This window comes from Carassius gibelio, chromosome B4, assembly GCF_023724105.1.
Source record: "Carassius gibelio isolate Cgi1373 ecotype wild population from Czech Republic chromosome B4, carGib1.2-hapl.c, whole genome shotgun sequence".
Classification (NCBI taxonomy): Eukaryota; Metazoa; Chordata; class Actinopteri; order Cypriniformes; family Cyprinidae; genus Carassius; species Carassius gibelio.
In genome coordinates, this window is record NC_068399.1 from 23874643 (window position 1) to 23894140 (window position 19498).

A 19498-nucleotide genomic window follows, 5' to 3' on the forward strand; every position below is an offset into this window, starting at 1 on the left:
CTTCAAGCAGCTCGCTGAATTATAGTTCATCACTTGGAAAGACTTCCCACCACCGGGCTACACGTATCAGATCTGCCAGTTAGGATCCAATTAACACCCTGGCCAGAGTAATCAGACTGCATGGGTAAGGGCTGCTGGAACTGGTTTATTACTCCCATGCATCTTCTGTCAGAAGGTACAGTTGTTGCTTCTACATCAAAGCGGTGCAATGGCACTATTTTTTTCCCTCACTCCCACCATTCCACTGGTTCTTGCCTAAGGGTTGTGCTTCAGTTTCCTTTGCATTGCAATGTGAGCCCCTGCAAACCGAATCCCTTGCAATTTACAGATGCTGCCCACCAGTTCAGGTATCCGGGGTAAAGAAGGATGCTTTCCTGGTTACTAAAGATCACAAATCTGCAAATACAGTTTCTTCCCCCTCCTCCTTCGTTTTGGAGTGGCTGAACTTTGATAAACTTGGAATTTGAACTGAATTGGTCATACCTCAGAGAAAGCTGAAATGGAATTTTAACTGGAATGCTCAGAAAGTGCTTTCTAGGCAAACCCTCAACCCAATGAGGCCTATAAACTTCCAAATTCAGTGCTTTTTAAACTTTTACCAAAACTTTCCATCACTTTTAAATTGTAATTCTGTTCTGTTTCCTGTGCCAGTTTTGTAGTTCCTTTTTCATTGGTTCCCCTTGATTGTTTTCCCAGTTATATTTTGTCTTCTTGTTACCCTCATTAACCCAGCCTGTATAAATATCCCTTGTGTTTCCTATGATTCGTGGTTAGTTGCTGGATGTACATAATGTGGTTCCCTCCTTTCTTTCCTTCCTTTCTTTTGATTTAAAGTCTTGAATTTAGATTCAAATTTTACCTGCCATCCATTGCTTGCTACTCTACTTAAGTTACAGTGTTATTGATTTATTTGAATGTCAATTTTTTTTGTTTTTGTTTTTACAATTCTTTCTTACATTCAAATTCAAATTGCAATTCTGCACTGTTTTCGACCTCAATTCAAATTCACTTCCAATCAACTGAATTTAAAAGGCCTTCCAAATTCTCGTCTGAAAGGTGCACAACCCTACTGTTGGGTGAATACTGTTAATAATCAATGTTAATATAAGGGCACGAGTCTCCTTTTATAAATTCTGCCGGCTTTGTGCACGGTTCCAGTTGGCGGTCTGAGTAGATGAATTTTAAGGAACATGGCGCAGGAGTCTGATGCTCAGATGAGCTGTGTGTTGGTGACCTTTAAATCGGCGACACTCTGAGGATGGCTCACTGCTCAGGAAGTGATTGGGTTGAGCTATCTGCTACTTCTCTCTCGACTTGGAAAACATGCGAGCAACGAGCCGCTCAGCCATCCTTCCCAAACGCAGGAACGAGGAAGCCTCTGGAAGAATGTTTGGTTGTGAAAAAGTTACATTAGCAAAGCTGGTTGGGTTTAAAACAAACTGTATGTTTCTGTTGTGGACGCAAATGCTGTAAAGTGTACCGTAATTGCATGCTAGTGAGCTGAAATTGCTTTGTTTGGTTATTTAAACTTGTAAATGCTGAGATATTGCTCTCTGAGCCTACACCGTCAACAGGTCAGAGGTCAACTCTTCCTCTTTAAATACCTTCCTGACACCTAAACAGCTGTAATATATCACCACAACAGCCTGTTGTAAGACACCCACATGCCTCTGTTTGTTCAGCATCCTCCTGTTATCTTCTAACTGCTGTTTCGTCAGTATTCAGTATTGCTAACATGTGTTTTCACACAGTTAAATGCCCATCATTCCATCAGGACGAGATGCCTGGGCGGCACACAGAGCCAAACAAACAAACCCGCATGTAGCTTATAGTTGGAGAATGGCAGCTGGGCTGATTGGGAGGGCAGGAGACACAATTGCCAGTCGCGCAAGCTTTCTGTAATCCCCCTTCCCTTTCGTCCTCTCGCTTTTTATTTGTGTTTTAAATGTCAGTGTATAAAATGCACAGGAGATATTGCCACTCGGAGGGAGAGGCGGTACGACGCGAGAGGACTGTTGTGTGCCTTGGGAAATCCTTGTAAGCAGCATGAAGAAGGCACAAGGATTTACGAGGAAGAAATAGGTGTTTATTGACTTCTCCTCTGGGCTTACGGGGTAATAATAGACCTGTCACATTACGCAAATGTGGAAAAGCGGCTTCTGAATGCGTCAAAAGCGCGAGATGAAGCACTGGATAGAATTAGTCAGCCGACAGGCTTTAGACACTAATACAAGTAATTAAAACCGTGAGCTGCAGCACTTAGATGCTCGTGTAGTAAATAATTTATACGCCATGATCTATGGATCACTTTCCCTGCCTTTCCTGGACAGGGAAAGGGGCGGATTCATCAGTGTCAGGGAACAAGCAGGCGTTTACTTTTTTTATCCAAATAAGTCATTTTTCAAAATGCTTGTTACTTGGCATGTCTAAGTAAACGCACATGATCTGAATTGAGTTTTTGTAAGCATTTAAAAGAATAGCTATCAAAGAGAAAAGATATATAAAGGAATATTCCATTGGAGATGAATGGAACCACTGTAAATGGTTTCAATATTACAGCTCCAAAGACGAGAACAAGATGTGTGTTAACATTATTTTAGTGTGAAAAACTGCTTTCTAACCTGTGTAAAGTTATATCCATGTTTAGAACTGTTGCTATGACAATGTACCTCCATAAACCCTAAAACAACTGTAAAAACTAAGATTTAAAACAACTTTAGAGCTCAAATAAAACAAGTTTTAAGAGAAGAATTGCTTTTGTAAAATTACAAGCTTAAAATTTTTGCTCCAGAAATTGGCCCCATTCACTTCCATTGTACGTACATAACAGTAATCTTGATTTTTTTTTTTAAAGCCTTTTTTTTTTTTTTTGGAAAAATAGGGATGAGTCAAAATACTTTTCGGGGTAATCAATAAATTGTTGATTACGCTTAATTGGGTAAATGAGCACGGAATATTTGTTGGGAAATAGAGGTTAACTAGATATTTAGATATTTAAAACAGCACTGAATAAGTTATAAAAATAAAAAAAAAGACTCAACAGCATTGATTAACTACACCTGAAGACAGCACTCAACAAGCCCTGATTCATATTGATTCATATGGCTAACAAGAGGCAAGGATGGTATAAGCAAATGTAAATATTCAATATTTACCATCCTCTGGTGTTATTAGAGTCAGGGGCTCGGTCATGGGCCACCAGTTATCACAGACCTTCCTCATCCAATATCACTCGGCTTCCTCAGGAAGTATCGCACTGCAATTTGCAGTCACGCTGTGTGCCGGGAATCCATTCTCTGAGTATACAGACGGCTGCGAAACTACAATAGATACATGAAAGTGCATCCACCTAGGCTTTGCTTTACAACTAATATCTTTGCACAGAAGGCAAAAAAATAATCAAACAAAAGGAAAAACTTTCTCAAATACAAAAGCCATATTTGCCCAAACAGGCCTGAATATATTAAAAGCAAAAGGGACCGAATCTTTAACTTCCGCATAATTAGATACACAAGGGTGAGACTCTTGGAGAAGGTGTTGCCATTGTTATACTCTGTGAAAATATTAACGACGAGGGTTAGCACCAATTTTCCCTTCCTTTAATTAAATGCACGGGGTATTAATGAGGTAAACCACCGCTAGCTGATAGCACTTATTAGCAGGGAGGAGGGCGCGCTCTCTCTCACACTTAATTTAAACCTAAAAATATGTAGCCTGGCAGATGTCAAGCGCTTACATAATTTGAGGCGACACGTTTGTATTGTGGGGATGTGAGAGAAATAACACATCGGCACTCAGTGGGTAAGTAAACAGGTTTGGTAATAGGGGATGCGACGTGTGCAATGCCGCTGTGACCTTTACCAAATCACCGACAACAGCAATGCGGCGCAGCTGGAATCAATAATGGCAAATTATCTTGGAGGGGTACAAATGACAGCTAGTTAGGATACACAATGCTACAGGAAGCCAGGAAAAGCTGATATTTGGTTTCTGCGGAATTGTATTGTAAATAATCCAATAGAAAGTTGCCAAAAGCTTTTTATTCTTCATTTAGCCTGTTTAATTTTGACTTTGTAAAATCTTACAGATGAAGCGAATGGGGCAAAATCTATAAATGTTAAAACTCACTTTTAGACCACAAAACATTAACAATGTGAGTTATCTTGATTTCAGAGTGAGAAACAGATTACTAACAGCTTCTATGTAAAGTTATATCTCATTTTTCTTTGTTGCCATTTTAATGTAACTCATAAATCTCTCAAATGACTTGGAAAAATTATGGTTTAGACAGCTTTATAACACAAATAGTACACTTCAACAGAAAAATTATAAGCTACACATCAAAAAATCGCCTCATTCACTTTCATAGTAAATTCTTCACTGCAACCTTGATTAATGCCTTTTTAAAGACAAGGAACAAGTCAGTATTATTTTTTGTTTTAATCAAGAATATGAAACAAATGCTATCAGTTGAGCATGGAATATTCCTTTAATATGTCAATATCTTTTGACAGCAGAGATTTCAAGGTTGCCTGACAGTGAGCTGAGGTAATGTAGCTGTAAACAACAGAAAGGTTTCAGGTGTGAGGTATTTTGTTTAGTTTCTTTTGGAGAAGGGCAGGCCTGACAGGTTGAACAATTTTACTGACAGCTCCAGAATTACATTGCCAAATCAAACAGAGTAGCTGGAACAGAGGAAATCTTTTCCAGAGCACCATGTATTATGGATGGACTTAAGAGATTAGCGAGGAACTGCTCACCTGCAACGGACGCTGTTTGTCGTTGTTCTTTGGAGATTTCAGGCCACTGCCTGGTTGCTGTAGGAGTAATTGCCTTGCTGCTTGTAGGGCCTGCAAAGAAAAGAAAAGAGAAAAAAGGGACGCAAAATTAGTTTTTTTCCATCCTTCTTCCTCCCCTTCAACTCCAGCACACTCAAATATCAAACACTGTGAAAGGTGACATCAACCCGGCGCATTCCATCCACTACACTATTCATTGTTGTTGATGAGCCATGAAGAATCTCTCAGATATACATTTTTCATGATAATCCATGAAGCCGTGATGAAAGATAAATACAGTTTGTCTAGCACCTCTGAAGAGCAAGAGGGGAAAAAACACACAGAGAGTGTCAGTGGTATTGACCTGTCTAGTGTGTGCTCAGCTGAAATACCCACTTCTCTGCAAATTACCAGCCCATTTGCATATTCATAATATCAATTTGAAGTAGAGGCAGGCGATGTGAAGTGTTCCTAGAAGCTGTAATTAAAGTTGACAAAATCAACATCAGATTACCTCAGGAGTGAATTAACAAGGAGCTGAGCATTAGCCGGGCCTCTGAGCACATGGGTGATGCTGGCCCTTCTCTACCAAATCACTCCAGATACCTACTTATCCAATGTCATACAACAATACAAGAATATTTGGTTGCTAAGGCAAGCATTCCTATTGCTCATCCTTAATGTTAAGGGTTTATTCAAATCTTTAACCCTAATTTTTAAACTTAACTCATTAAACTAATGAGTAAAGAAAGTAACTCTACTTGTTTATGCTAGGGGGTCAACTGATGTGTGTTTTTCAGGGCTAATGCTGATACCGATTATTACAGATCAAGTAGACCGATAACCGATATTTTGAACCGATATGTAAGTCTGGTGTAAAAATAAGACGTATAATAAAAAAGGATAACAAGGGCTGTGAACAAAAAACTTTCCTTAAAAGCTTTCAAATTATTTTATTAGCAAATCGGTTTTGAAAGTAACCGATATGATAACTACAAAATTCTTAATATCGGTGCCAATAATCGTCTGACTCCTTTTGCTACTGACAAGATTGATACCCATTACTTTTTTTTTTTTTTTATAGGGGATCAAACTGAAGATTTACAGCATGTTGGTGAAAAAATGGGTGAAAAAAAACATACATTTACATTGCATGAGTGAATGCTCTAGGCTCTTTTAAATTTGACCAATAAGCAACAACCAAGGCCGCCCTATCAAAACCACTTAGAAATGTCCTAGCCCAGCCACATGACCACATCAATGCTCAAACAACACCTCAGAACACCTTAGTAACCACCACATTCCCAAAGCAATAACAATCGCCCTTAACATCTTACTAACTTTTGCATAAGGAAACATCCACTCCTTTTTCTTCATGTTACAGTATATTTGTGTAAGCCTGATGGCAGGTTGTTGAAATTATGTACTTTACAGTGTTCCTCATGTATCTACAGTAATACTAATGCACACCTTCAAAGGACAGCAACTCTTTCCAGACTTCCAGGAGTTGTATATCGACTGTAGACAGAAGTGAACAACGACTCTGTGAACACTGCCACAGACGGCCTCAGCGCCCCGACACAAGAAGAAAGCAACAAAATAAATAAAGCAATATAAACAACACAATAACTTCACAGGTGTTTCATCTGTCGGGGAAGAGGAGAGCGAAGGTCGAGGGGCGCGGAAAAAAAAAAAAATCTCCTTCAGATAAAGAGTGACACTTCTTCCAGCAGAATCAAGGGCTTGTTTTATTTCCTGGTGCTTGCCAGTATCCATGACAACAGCTGCCCTGACAGGATGTGCATATGGCACTGCTCTGCCAGCTGGTGAGAACAATGTTTGAACTAGTACATTGAGATGCTGAGCAAACAGGGGGAGAGAAGGAGAGAGAGACAGAGAGAGAGATAGGGGGAAAAGTTGCCACGTCTTAACCCGCTGGGAAGGCAGCCATCCCCCTGATCAATTATGAAGAGACAGGGTGAGGAGCTGCCACTGTCTGTCTGGCTGTGCGGTGAGGAGCCAGGCTCTCCAAGATCCTGGTAAACAAACACAACACAGTGGCGCTGGGTCCTAACCGCATCGATCTGTCTCCTCTGATGCACACACACACACAGAGCTGTTGTCTGATACTTCAGGGGACACCAGGATGTGGAGGAGAGCTGGACTACTTCAAATCAGTTCCCTGTCCTGTCCTGTCTTTGAACAAACCAAACAGACATCAACCTGATTCTTGTGCTTTCAATGTGGCATACTTATCTAACTGGATAAGTTTTGGGAAAAAACAAGATTTCACATTTTTCCAACTAATATTTTTAGTCAATTTTAATCAAACTTTGTTGTCACTTATTGCTTCAACGTGACAATAAATATTCCAGAATCAGATAAGTTTGATTTGAATTAATCATTTACACTAGTTTTGTGAACAGATTCAATGAATCTGGTTAATTTGTTCATGAATTGGCTGTCTCTTCAGTCTATTCTGTACAGAACAATTTAAAGTTGATTAGACTTTTATGCATTTATAATGCTTTTGGTCTTCTGAACCCAGTTTTATGTAAAGAATGGATTCAAACACAAAATTATGAAGAATATTATTCCGGGTCACTTTTTTAATATAACAAAGGTGAATGGGAACTGGCAAGCTGCAAAGTGACAAAAGTTACAGAAACATAAGTCGGATTTTAATTAATCATTTAGACAAATTTTGCGAGCAGGTTCATGAATCTACTTAAAAAGTACTTGCAGTTTGAATGGGGCATAGGCCCTACTTGGAAGTTTTGGGGGAAAAAAAAACAAGGATTTATGTTTTGCGAACTAATCAAGTAGTACACTAAGAAAGTTTCTGCAAATCACCCTGCCTTATTTTTCCGTTCTAAATGATGCATTTATCGATTAGTGATGGTCCTCATGGTACTTTAGGATGCATGAGTGAGTTATAAGTTCCTTCGCAAAGTCATTATTGGCAGGACTGCGTGGATGAGATTGTAAATTGCGGGAGATTTCACGCCCATCCAAGCGGTGATTGTGATCATGTGGCTTTAGTGGTCGGCTAATGGCTTTGGCACAACAATTAACAGGAGGAAATGTTTATCCGCGCACCGATCGATACAGACTCGCTGTACTCTGATTAATAAAAGGACAAAGTCAAAGAAGTCATTCAATACACTGCAGAGGTCAGGAGAGTGCCGCTTCCCACAGCACACGGGCGGAGACGTTTAATGGCTTTTCCATTACGAATGTAAACTCTGGGAAGGGGGGGAATGTAATCAACTCCACTTTGCATATTAGAAAAAACATTTGTTTAGAACAGTTAACGGGATAGTTCTTCAGAAATCATGGGATTTTTACTTCCTCATCCTCATTCCAAACTCATTCAGTTTTTAGTGAAACACAAATTGTATTCTAAAAGACTATTCTGGGCCACTTTTCAATATAACAAATGTGAATGAAAACTGGTAAGCTGCAAAGTAACAATAAAAGTTCCAGAATCAGATAAGTCTCATTTGAATGAATCATTCAGACTAGTTTTGTGAACAGGTTCAATGAATCTAAATAGTTTGTTAATGAATCAGGTTAAATTTCAGTCTGTTCTTTACATAAAACTGGCCTAAGAAGACCAAAAAGCACCATAAATGCATAATGTAGTCCAAATGATTCTATATTCTTGTTTAAAGAACAAACTAAACAGACAACCAATTCATAAACCTATGAATCAGATTCACTGAATCTCTTCACAAACCAGTCTATAAGATTCATTTGGACTGATCTGGTTCTTGAATTCAGTGATCTGAACACTATGGTAAACAGTCCATAAGACTGCATGCTTTTGCAACTTACTGATTAAAGAACAAGCCACACAAGCCAAATGGGCTACTATAATTATATATATTTTGCCCTTCTGAAGTCTCAGTTCTCCTTCATGTTCATTATATGGAAGAGTGACCAGAATTGTTTTATTTTTTTTATATGAATGAAAAAAGTCATAAAGGATAGGAATAATGGGCTGAGGGTGAGTAAAAGATGACAGAACGTCCACTATTTGGCTGAAATATTCCTTTAAATGTTTCCAGCTGAATTCTTCACCTGTCCTTGTCCTGTAATGCTGCAAAAACATTCCTTATTAGTGACAACACTGCATTATACAGCTGATATTCACCCTGGTGTGAAAATACCCAGAATGCAACACAAAGGCATATTGGGTGCTTTCCAGATTCAACAAAAGCAAAGCAACCACTGAAGTTTTGCTGGACGGCTGAAAGCTGCTTGCTTTGCTTTGCTTTTCTTTACCCTATAAGTTTTGTTGCTGTGTAGAAGAAATGCGTGCTGCCATCCATTAATGCACACATTGTATAAACAGCACAATGCATCACATTCCTCAGAGCTAGGAGCTCAAGGAGAACCCGGGCTGGAGCGTAAATAACAAGGCACTCAGGAACATATTTGATGTTGATATCTATCTCTAAGGACTGGGAGGGGGAGAAAAAAAAGAACAGAAAGAAACAAACTTGCACATTCAGTACAATGAAGAGCACATGGAAGACACGCACACAAACACATGATTGTAAGGGTTTGGCAATCCTTATGAAAATATCATTCTGCCCAAATGGATCAGCTGTAATTGGTTTCAGAAAGCGAGGTGGGGGGGAAGGGGCGATACTGGTCACTATTATTCGAAACTGGGAGAAAAACACGAATGTTTACACAGGCGTTTCTCAGCTACGTTAATAGCCGAGCGGAGCTCACCGGAGAGAAAAAGAGACAGGCGAAAGAAACAATATGTCAACTCTCTCACCCCTTTCACCAGGCAGTCTGTGTTAAGACTTAACACAGGGGTAATGAGGAATACATCTCAATGTTCCCGGCGCTAAAACAAGCATGAAAAATATTAGCAGCCAGTCGCAGCTTAGCACATCATTAAAAACGCATCCTCGTTCTCAAGGATCAGCACTTGAACAAAGCTTTTACCGTCGCAACTGTGACCAAATGCATCACGATTTTTTTATTTTTTTTGTGACGCAAGGCTTATCCGAACAACTCTAGATTAGAATGCTACACGTGTTTCGTTGGAAGTTTTGTGCTTCAGAAGATCTCCATGCCTGCAGTCGCAGAGGGCACATCAACCCTCGGCTTGTGGAAAAGACGCACTACAAGACAGAGATAGAGCGAGAGAGCATAGCCCTTATCAAGCCAACAGGAGTCGGCTGCCACGAAAAACAAAGGACAAACAGTTTAAGCTGAACAAACAAACAGAGCTGATTGGCCGGTGGTCTGTGCGGTCTGTGCAAAGATAGGGCCCCACTCTTGACAGCAAAATATTGACACCATATCTGTTATGTAAGTGTGTTTAGGACATAGGGGTCTGATGAGGGGCCAGGCCACTCATGAATAGAAAGCATCGCTCCAGGCACGGATTTCAGAAACAAGACGTGCACTGAGGACATAACAGCCCTGCAGTGGTCCTACGTTGGGTGCCACATGCACGTCAGTATGAATGACAGCTGAACACGTTAAAGGTCCGTTTGGACACACAACGGCAGTAGGTCAGTGTGTGGACAATGTCCCAACCTCTGTTGTGAGGAGGCTGACTGACAAGGGCGGAACAGACCGCCTTTTATCAAAGGTCATCCATAGCTGTGATCTGTGTTAGCACTCCAGTCGACGGTGAACCAGGGCTTATCAGAGAGGCTGGTCGGGCTTGTTGAGCTCCAAAGACTGAAGCTGCACCTAGCTCTATGAAGACAAACAAAGTTCAAACTAGCAACCTGGAAATATTCAATTTGGTCTGAATTTAGTTTTTATGTGAAAGCTCTGAATACCATCAAACATTTTCAAGTAATTAACAAGCTCCATTTAATATTACAACACTTATAGTAATAATATTTTAATGTATTTTTGATCATGAAAATTACTTTTAATGATAATAAAATTATTTATTAATTATTTATTAACCTAAAATTTGATTATTATTTAATGCATTCTTGATACAAATTAATTACAATAATAATGTAATAAAACAAAATAATACTAAGTAATCTCAATTTATTATTAGAACAAAATATAAGAAAGATCGACATGATGAAAACTGATGATGACAATTACATTTAATAACAACAACAAAAAACAAATAGTTTAATGTATTTTTAATGATGAAATTATTGTTGTTTCTAATATTAATAATAATAACAAAAATTATAAAAGTAATTAGAATCATTCCAAGTAAATTGAATTAAATTAATAAAATATATTTAAAAACTCAGAGGAAAAATTAGCTATTTTTTAGTTTGTTTATGTGTTGTTAGTATTAGTAACTTGCCACTTTCACTTGGATTTTTTAGATTTATTTATAAATAACATACATCACTCTTTGTTCTGTTGCTTCTTTTGGTCTTCAACTTTCTTCTTCCTTTTCTGGCTTTAGCTAAAGGAAAATTCTGTCTATCCACCATGTGCATATGTAACAAATAAATGACTTTGACTTGTGTGGTCTGAGTTTAGTTCTTTAAAAAGGACTCAAGTGGGAAAACAGCAACATGTCCAGTAAGGATGAACCGTGTGCTCGCAGCATCCATTCCAGCAGCTGACACAAATAAAAAATGAGGAGAGGGGAGTGAGCGAGATGGAGAAAGAGAGCGAGATCTCAGTTATTGTGGATACAGACACAGAGTGTTTTTCCTCAGCCAAAAGCCATACTTCTCAGACAAGAGAAAAGGATGTGGGAATAATGAGTGTTTTTATGTATGACTCAATAAATCAGCGGTGTGTGCAGCTCGCGGGCCGGTCCGTGGAGACGCTCCTCAGCTGCAGGGCCAAGCGCGAGCTAACCGGCAGAACAATGGGCTTCTGTGAGCTGCGCTCTCTCTTTTTCTCCTTTCATTCCTTCTCCAGCTTTTTCCTCTCAATCGCTCGTAAGCAGTTCCCGTCTTTCCTCGCTCCACACCTCATATCTCCGTCTCCCTCGCTCGCTTCTTGTTTATTGATTTTCTAGATTAAGGATCCCATGGAGAGGGATTGTAACACACAACCATAAAATTATTTTGGGGTGTGCTTATTTGCCTTCCCCTTGCATCTATTTGGCCTGTGTCTGTAGACAATTATGCTTCCCCAGCCCAGTCTCAGGTGCTAATAATGAAGGACAAATAGAATCATATGTGTAAACTTCCCCTTCTGATGAAAATTTATATTAACTTTCTGCCACTGTAAACACAGAGGCATAGCTCAGCCCTCCCTGGTGAATTCGAGATGAATTCGCTCATTTCTACCCCAGAAAGCCGGGCATTTACGGGAGGGAGAGAGAGAAAACAGAGATCTGCTTCATTGTGTAACCTCACACTTATTTTTTCAAGTGCAAGGAGACAAAACACGAGTCTGTCCAGCCCATCAGGGTGAGTGTGTATGTGTAGACAACAGCAATGTGTGCCTGTGTGTGTGTGAGTGCATGGCCCTCATTGGGGAAACAGTGCCAGCAATAACAGGCCAAACAGAGTCGGCTTCCTCCGTTCACTGCAACCACAAACATTCATATGCTTCCCGCCTCCTGCAGACACCGTTATGGATGTTTCTCGCAAATCCGCGCCGCACTTTTGCACTGGACCAAGTTTAATAGTTTACAGTATCGCCAGCAACCTGTGGAGGGAATTAGACGGCAGGGGCCCCGTACTGAAAACAACATCTGTATCCCATTGAAATCCTGAAACGTACTGAAAAGAGCAAGAGAAAAACCATTTCTACTCTAATTTGATGCTTTTGCTTAGATGAGCATCACTATTACTGTTGCTTAGAGTGATTTTTGAAAGATTCCTAGGCCTAGTTTTAAACTATGTTATGCTACAAACATAAATGGTACTATACTTTTATTCATGAAGCTTGTTTAGGAAAGGTATGCTGTTCAACAATAACGATTTTTATGCTTGCTCAGTTAGGTAAGCTAAGATTTCAAATTACACTGCCAACATTTCATTTGCCGACTGTAAATTAATTTCACTTGCCTATCGTAATTTAATTTATAAATCTTAAAAGTATTTTGATGTAAATACTAAAATATGAAATATTCAAATATTTAAATATTTTAAGATATGTACATTCGCTTATGGAGTAACTATTTCTTTTGGATTCTAAAAGTTTTTACTGGTGGACAAGACTTGTGATAAAAAAATTTGCACAGTAACAACTTACAATTTGGTATCATATAATCTAATGCATTTAATTTTAAAGATGCTTCATAAAGAGGCATCACAGATCAGTTCTGAAACCAAGCACCTCTCCTCCTCTGTATCTCTCTGGGAGCTCAGACCTTGTTTCTCCACATCTCTGTCTGGCTCCTTTACTTATGAAATTCGATCTCTCCCTGCTTCTCAACGGCAGGCTTTGGTAAAACCTTGCTTTCAACTGCTGTATATCATCTAGAGATGTTCCGATACCCTTTTTCTCTTCCCGATACCGATTCCGATACCTGGGCTCAGGGTATTGGCCGATACCGAGTACTGATCCGATACCTGGGTGTGTATCTGTATATACAGCTGTATATACTACTAGCCCTGTGTAAATTGCTAGAATTCTTTTTATGGTGTGCTTCAGACAGATCCCTCAATAAAACATGAACAAATACATGGTGAACTACTGTATTTATTACAGTATTTTTATTATCTAACATGAATTTGACAGTATTATTTATTTTCATATGCAAAAAAGAACTTCAAATGCAGCCAAAAATCTAACACCGCAAACTAAAAAAGGTATTTAAGTTTTACAATATAACTGTATAAAAAAACTGCAACAAATAAGTCTAGGAATATAAAAAAAGATCTATTAATCAGATAATCTCTTTACAACAAAACAAGTAAAAAACAAGCAACCATCTAGGCATAATTATTATTATTATAGAGACGTATTATTATTACTGTAGGCTACAACAGTAGCTTTATATATTGTCAATTTACTCATGTAAACCAAACATTTATTTTAATGGGCTGCCATGAAGATCTTTGAGTGTCTGTGTTTATGATATGACAGTATTCTCAAATGAAACGGTAAATTCTCATGAAGTGACGGTTTATGCGTTCGTGTCCTCATGACACACAGCAGAGACTACAAAACAGCGAGCTCTCGCGCATCTGTGCCAGTCACCCACAGAGATGTAGATTTTGCGGGAGTAATATTTAAATAGTATTTTGCAGTTTAATATTCACAGACACTAGTATATATTCGGCTACTGTCTGGAGCCCTGCGCTTTGACTGAAGCGACTGAACGCAGCTGCCGGTACTGAATATACTTGAGAGTCTGTAACTACCGGTACTACAGAGACATACTGCTAACCACTGATCTATAATATAGAAGCGGCTTCACTGTCTTTTGGCAGTTTAGAATGTGATGAGTGATCCAGTCATATATAGATCAGGGCTGCTAACGCGTTTTCATTTCTTCTTCGCTGCTCTAAACAGGGGTTGCTTGTGGCAACACAGCACAACTTCCTGTGTTTTCAATGCATTTTGAGCAGCGAAGAAGAACCGTGCAGCGGTTAGGCAAAGCTTGCGGTCATAACTAGGTATTTTTTAAGAAAATGGTATCGGATCGGTATATGGGTTCATGTACTCGCCGATGCCGATGCCAGAATTTGTTGTGGTATCGGAGATATTTCCGATACTAGTATCGGAATCGGAACAACTCTAATATCATCTGGGTTTAGATAAGGTGACTCTACTGGGCCTTTTATCTGACTTCCTTACAGAGGCACGATCAAGAATGGAGACTGCTTTTCACTTATACCATCAACACGTGCCAGCAAGTGCAGGTCAGGGAAGGAAATAAAGGAAGAGCGAAGCGGCGACCGAGTCCCCACTTCCTAGCATGTGCTCGATGCACTTGGCTTCTTTTTCAAGTGATTATGATCCATCTCTTTTTCACAGTTCCACGCCACTGAGCATCACACGGTCAGAGGAATACCTCTTTATAAATGTTGCATTGAGGGGCGAGAGAGCGCACATGCCACACTTCATTTAGAGTGAGGCCGGAGGAAAAAAGGAAAAGAATAGCACAGAGCCTTTGTCAGGCTGAGCGAATGGACTTGTTTGCATTGTGTTTGTTGACAAGAACTTATTAAGAGGCACATATAGTGGAGTACACAGCTAGAGGCAAAGAGAATAGCACAGAGCCTTTCTCTCAGTCTCAATCTCTCAGTCCCATTGACAAAAGAAGTGTCTGTGCAGGGTCTCAAAAGCAGTACACATGACCATGATGAAAATACAAACGCACATATGTACTCCAGGTAGGAAGGTTAAAAAAATGCAAATCCATTTTCTTTTAGCCATATATTAGGGTAAGTATGTATGGTAGCTTCAACTAAAAGTATGAGATATATCCTCATTTAGGTAATTGTATATATTGCCTGATCACCCTCCTGGCAGCACTCTAAAAGTCAATAGTGTGTCTGAGTGTGCATGTGTGGTCCATGGCGAGCTCTTACACTGTTACCCACAAAGGTCGATTGGCCCCTTTGTGACCTTTAATGTAAAGCACAACCCCTTGATTATGGTGCAACTAACCACAGACAGCACGTTGTGAAACAATATGCGGTTTCTCCTCCAGCTGGAAAATACGTGCTGAAGGAAGCTCAAAAATGGTGCTCTGACATTATCGCTTTTCAATAGCGCAGGAAAAATGATCACCACAAAATGGAATCGGGTTACAAGAGCACGAGCCACTCCAGGTGAAGACAAACTATTGTTTTCAGTCCATTTACCTGAGTGTTCAACTGTCATTAGTTTGCGGTGGGCCTCTAGTCCATTCAGCCTGGGTGATGGATCTTCCCAGCCCATCTCAATGAGCGTCGGGCTGTGCTGTAGATCAGCAGAGTTAATAGTGTTACATCTAGCTGGTGGTGGGCCAATGCATCTCCGTCAATCCTCCCCGCTGACGGAGCGCTGGGGCCCCGGGCCCTCCCGGCTACGTGTGCCAGCGATCTGTAGCGTTTGTCTTGTGAATATTCCAATTACAGTGTGTTCCTGACCTTTTGAGTGAGCTGAGCTGGGGTTGAGTTATCTTCCCTCCTGACACACGGCACCTATCAGTCAATGTTTCAGTGAAAGAGACAGATCTCTTCTAAGGGTTTCAGGCTGATTACAGAGAGTTATGGATTGTTACACATACCCCTAGACATGCGGCGATTAAGATGCATTCAATGCGCAGATAAACATACGTGTTCACTCAAACACATCGGCTCTGTGTTTTCACATGCCATGTATCTGCTATAATCAGCCGGCTAACTGCCTGACTACACTCGCTCCCGTAAACAAACCCTTTGACGGGCCTATATGGCTTTTATGAGGTTTATTTCGCAAACCTAGCGTGAACAAAAAAGTAATACTTTTGTAGTTCCCTCCCCCCTCCCAACAGCTAATCTACATCTTTCATTGAATCAAGAATGGAAATGGCCAAGAAATGCTTCTTTTTCAATTTCATGCTGAGGTAGCTCAACTTAGTGGATGTAATTTCTCCTAACTAGAAAATTCATCACAATGTCGTTGACTTATTTCGACCATGAGAGAACCCACCCCCCCTTGTCTCATTCTTTTTTCCCCTTTCTATGCTTTGATGAACATCCCTAAAGAATCATCACTCCCTTCTTAACATGTCTGAACATAACTAGACAATTACATGGGCTGTTAAAAAGAAGTGACTACGATCTACATCAAAAGAAATGACAGAGGTCACCATCTAAAAACATGCATGCCTGGCAATATAAACCACAACTTGTATATACAACATGAAGTATATCACATATAATTATAAAAAAGAGATATAAAATAAGACTGGATGAGCCACATATCAAAACAGACAACATTTGCACAACCGAAATTAAGCAGTTTAACTACAATACTTGTCTGTGAATATTGATTTTCAGTATCTGATCATATTGCTGGTGCCAATGTTTTATAAAAGCTCCTCAAAACCTCTTAATCATGGTAAAAATCACAGCTAATTGCTTTAGTAGCAACTTCTTTTAAGCCAAACCGAAACAAGCACCCATGTCGCCACACAACTGAGAAAATGCCCAGCGGGCAAATTCATGCATCAAATAACTCCTGGTAAATACCTCTAGCAATAACAATCACATTTCAATTGAAATGGAGTAGCATTGGAAGATTTAAGCGTGAAAGCAATATCAGCTTAGCGTCAAATCAAGCATGAAGCCTCACACACAACCTTAATTCATGTTTTGCATACGACGACAGCATTTCCTTATCGCCACGTTCGCTCAATCCCTCTCACGCACAATGTGGCTGGCGTATGCTGCTAGTTCTTGTTTTTTGTGCAATCTCTGTGGTTTTCTGGCTCATGATGGAGATGTTTGGGCTGAAATGACAGCGACGGAGAGGGGATATAGCATCGATCCTACACTTTAAAGATAAAAATGTCCCGGACGAGCCCCCAGAAATAACACCCACTGAGAAAGCCTGCAAGCCTGGGCTAAGTGACATGTGCGTGCATTTGAAAAGCCTCTTGTGTATTTGCGAGCTGAGGCTGGGCTTATTTACAACATTTGTTGAAAAGCCCTGAAGAGCTGCAAGCTGAGAGGGTCTCTTACATTTGTATTCAGTGTCTGGGGGCAGTGAGCTATGAGCCAGGCCAGACGCCACTCATACGATCCCTCTCCCACTCATTCTCTACCAGCATTATGGAATTCAAATATTCAAGTGGAAGAGTGGCAACATCTGACTACCTTGTGCATAGTAAATAGAAAGAGGGAGGAACAGGGGGAACGGGGGGGAGAGAACAGCTTTTGCAATAGTAGCCCTCGACTCCTTAACCAGATTTACATCATTTTAATATTTGTTCCGGAAAACCTTCACATACAAACATCCCCAGGCAGGCGTTTCACAGGCTGATTTGTTACTATTCATGGATAAACCGGAAAGAAACTGTAATACTAGACATGCTTGTTAAATTCACAAGGCTCCAAAGCTGCCTTCTAGAAAATCCTGCCTCTTGGTTGTCAGCTTAAGATGCCGGGCATCTGCATATGTGAGCTTTTTAAGCTCTGTTAAATGGTTTGTGGTGTCATAGGCTGTCAGAGATACTGGGAGGATGAGGTTCAGGATGCTCTAGTTTCCTCACCATGTTTTTATTGCGTCGGAGTTCAAGGCGACTCTAAAAGACTCCCCACTCTCGGGAACCTTGCTCTGAATCACCTGCTTCGAGAAATACAGCTTTTGGTTCAGTTGATCAAGGTTTGGGGAAAGAACTACACTACCCATAAGCATCTGCTCCAAAGTCTTAAAACGTAAAAGTATGTCACTTTGGTCTCCAGTGGAGGCTTCTGCCCTGAGGGCCGTTTCTGCAGGCAGGGCTGTTGGAAAACATCGAAACAGCAGGAAATGAGATGTGAAGTGGTCATTGATCTTGACTGGCTGACTGCCGGAGTTTTATTTACACACTGAGGTTAAATGCAATTGCTAAACACAAGCGGCTGGTCAGAGTCATGGCCTAATGGTTAACCCATACGCTAACACATTGAGCCATGGACAAGGAGAGTCTAATATTGAGTCATAACATTTGCCAATATCCCACTTGCTCCCAGCCTTCTCAATCAGCCTTCTTCAATCAATAAAGTGGTATCAAATTAAATAAAACAAAATACAACAAGTATAAATTAAAAAGGGGTATTTATAAGAGTATAGAAAACAATAAAATAAAAAGTACAAATATATAAAACTGTAAAATATTGTATTAATATTAAATAATAATTTAAAAAAAAAAAAGATGGACTACATAAGCACTGGTAAGGTAATAAGTCACCTTTGCAAATATATAAATAATTCTGTTCCACACACAAAAAAAAGGAAAAAAATTGCCCTTGTTACCTAAATGTGCAAACGTGGCTCATTTCATTCATAACTCTAAGACTGAAGGTGTGTGTGTCTCACCTGCACGTCTTTGACCTGTGTTTCCCCCCATGACGCTACTAGTGCCACCCAAGCATGAGCAATGTTCATGAGTGTTTGTTTCCAGCAGATTTCACTCTGTTCCTTTTTCTCTAAATCCCCCCTCCTCATCTTGTCCCTCGCTCGATCTCTCTTTCAAAGCCACGGCTTGACATTTCACTCGGTCTCTGGAGAGGCCGATGGGAAATGGAGTTACTACTGCAGGCGCACTGTAAATTCCATACAGCCACATGTTATGTGGCCTAAACACAAATGACCACTCCAGGATCTGAGCTCAATGGTGATAATAGAATAATGCCTGCTGTTGTCTAGGGAGGAACGAAGCATGCACATCCGTCACGGAGAGCCTTATATCTTGCAGTGTCATCGCGAGAAGCATCACGCCTCTATATGTCAAAACGATGTCTGCTGATAGTGAAATAATAACCACGGAAAGTCATTGAGATGCGTTTTATTTTGTTTCTAGTATCAACCTTTGTGAAAGCTTTATGAAATGTGGCTCTGATGAAACCGTATGTGTGTGTGTGTGTTATTTACACACTGTAGTGGAGGAGTCTCGGGCCGGTGTGATAAAGCTAATGAGCTTCTTTGTGCTGGAGTGTAAATGAGACAGTCACCTCGCTTTCACTATCTGCACGGTAGAGACTCCAGGGGTGATTACTGCTTTAAATTATGCTCAAGGGCAAAGCGCTATTTGCATCAGAGGGGCTTTTATTTGGCTGATGAGCGGCGAAAGCCGTCATCACCCTGCCTGAAGATGTTGCACTCGCAGCTCCCGGTGG

General features: G+C 40.2%; 1 protein-coding gene across 2 annotated transcripts in view; it reads right to left on the reverse strand.

Annotated features, from left to right (window-relative positions):
- Window positions 1-19498, reverse strand: part of LOC127956739 (forkhead box protein P2) — a 101268-nt gene that overhangs the window by 35339 nt on the left and 46431 nt on the right. For both annotated transcript variants that reach the window (XM_052554909.1, XM_052554910.1), the window contains one exon: window positions 4761-4850. In XM_052554909.1, the coding sequence (XP_052410869.1) occupies window positions 4761-4850 (90 nt within the window). The remainder of the gene's footprint in view (window positions 1-4760; window positions 4851-19498) is intronic.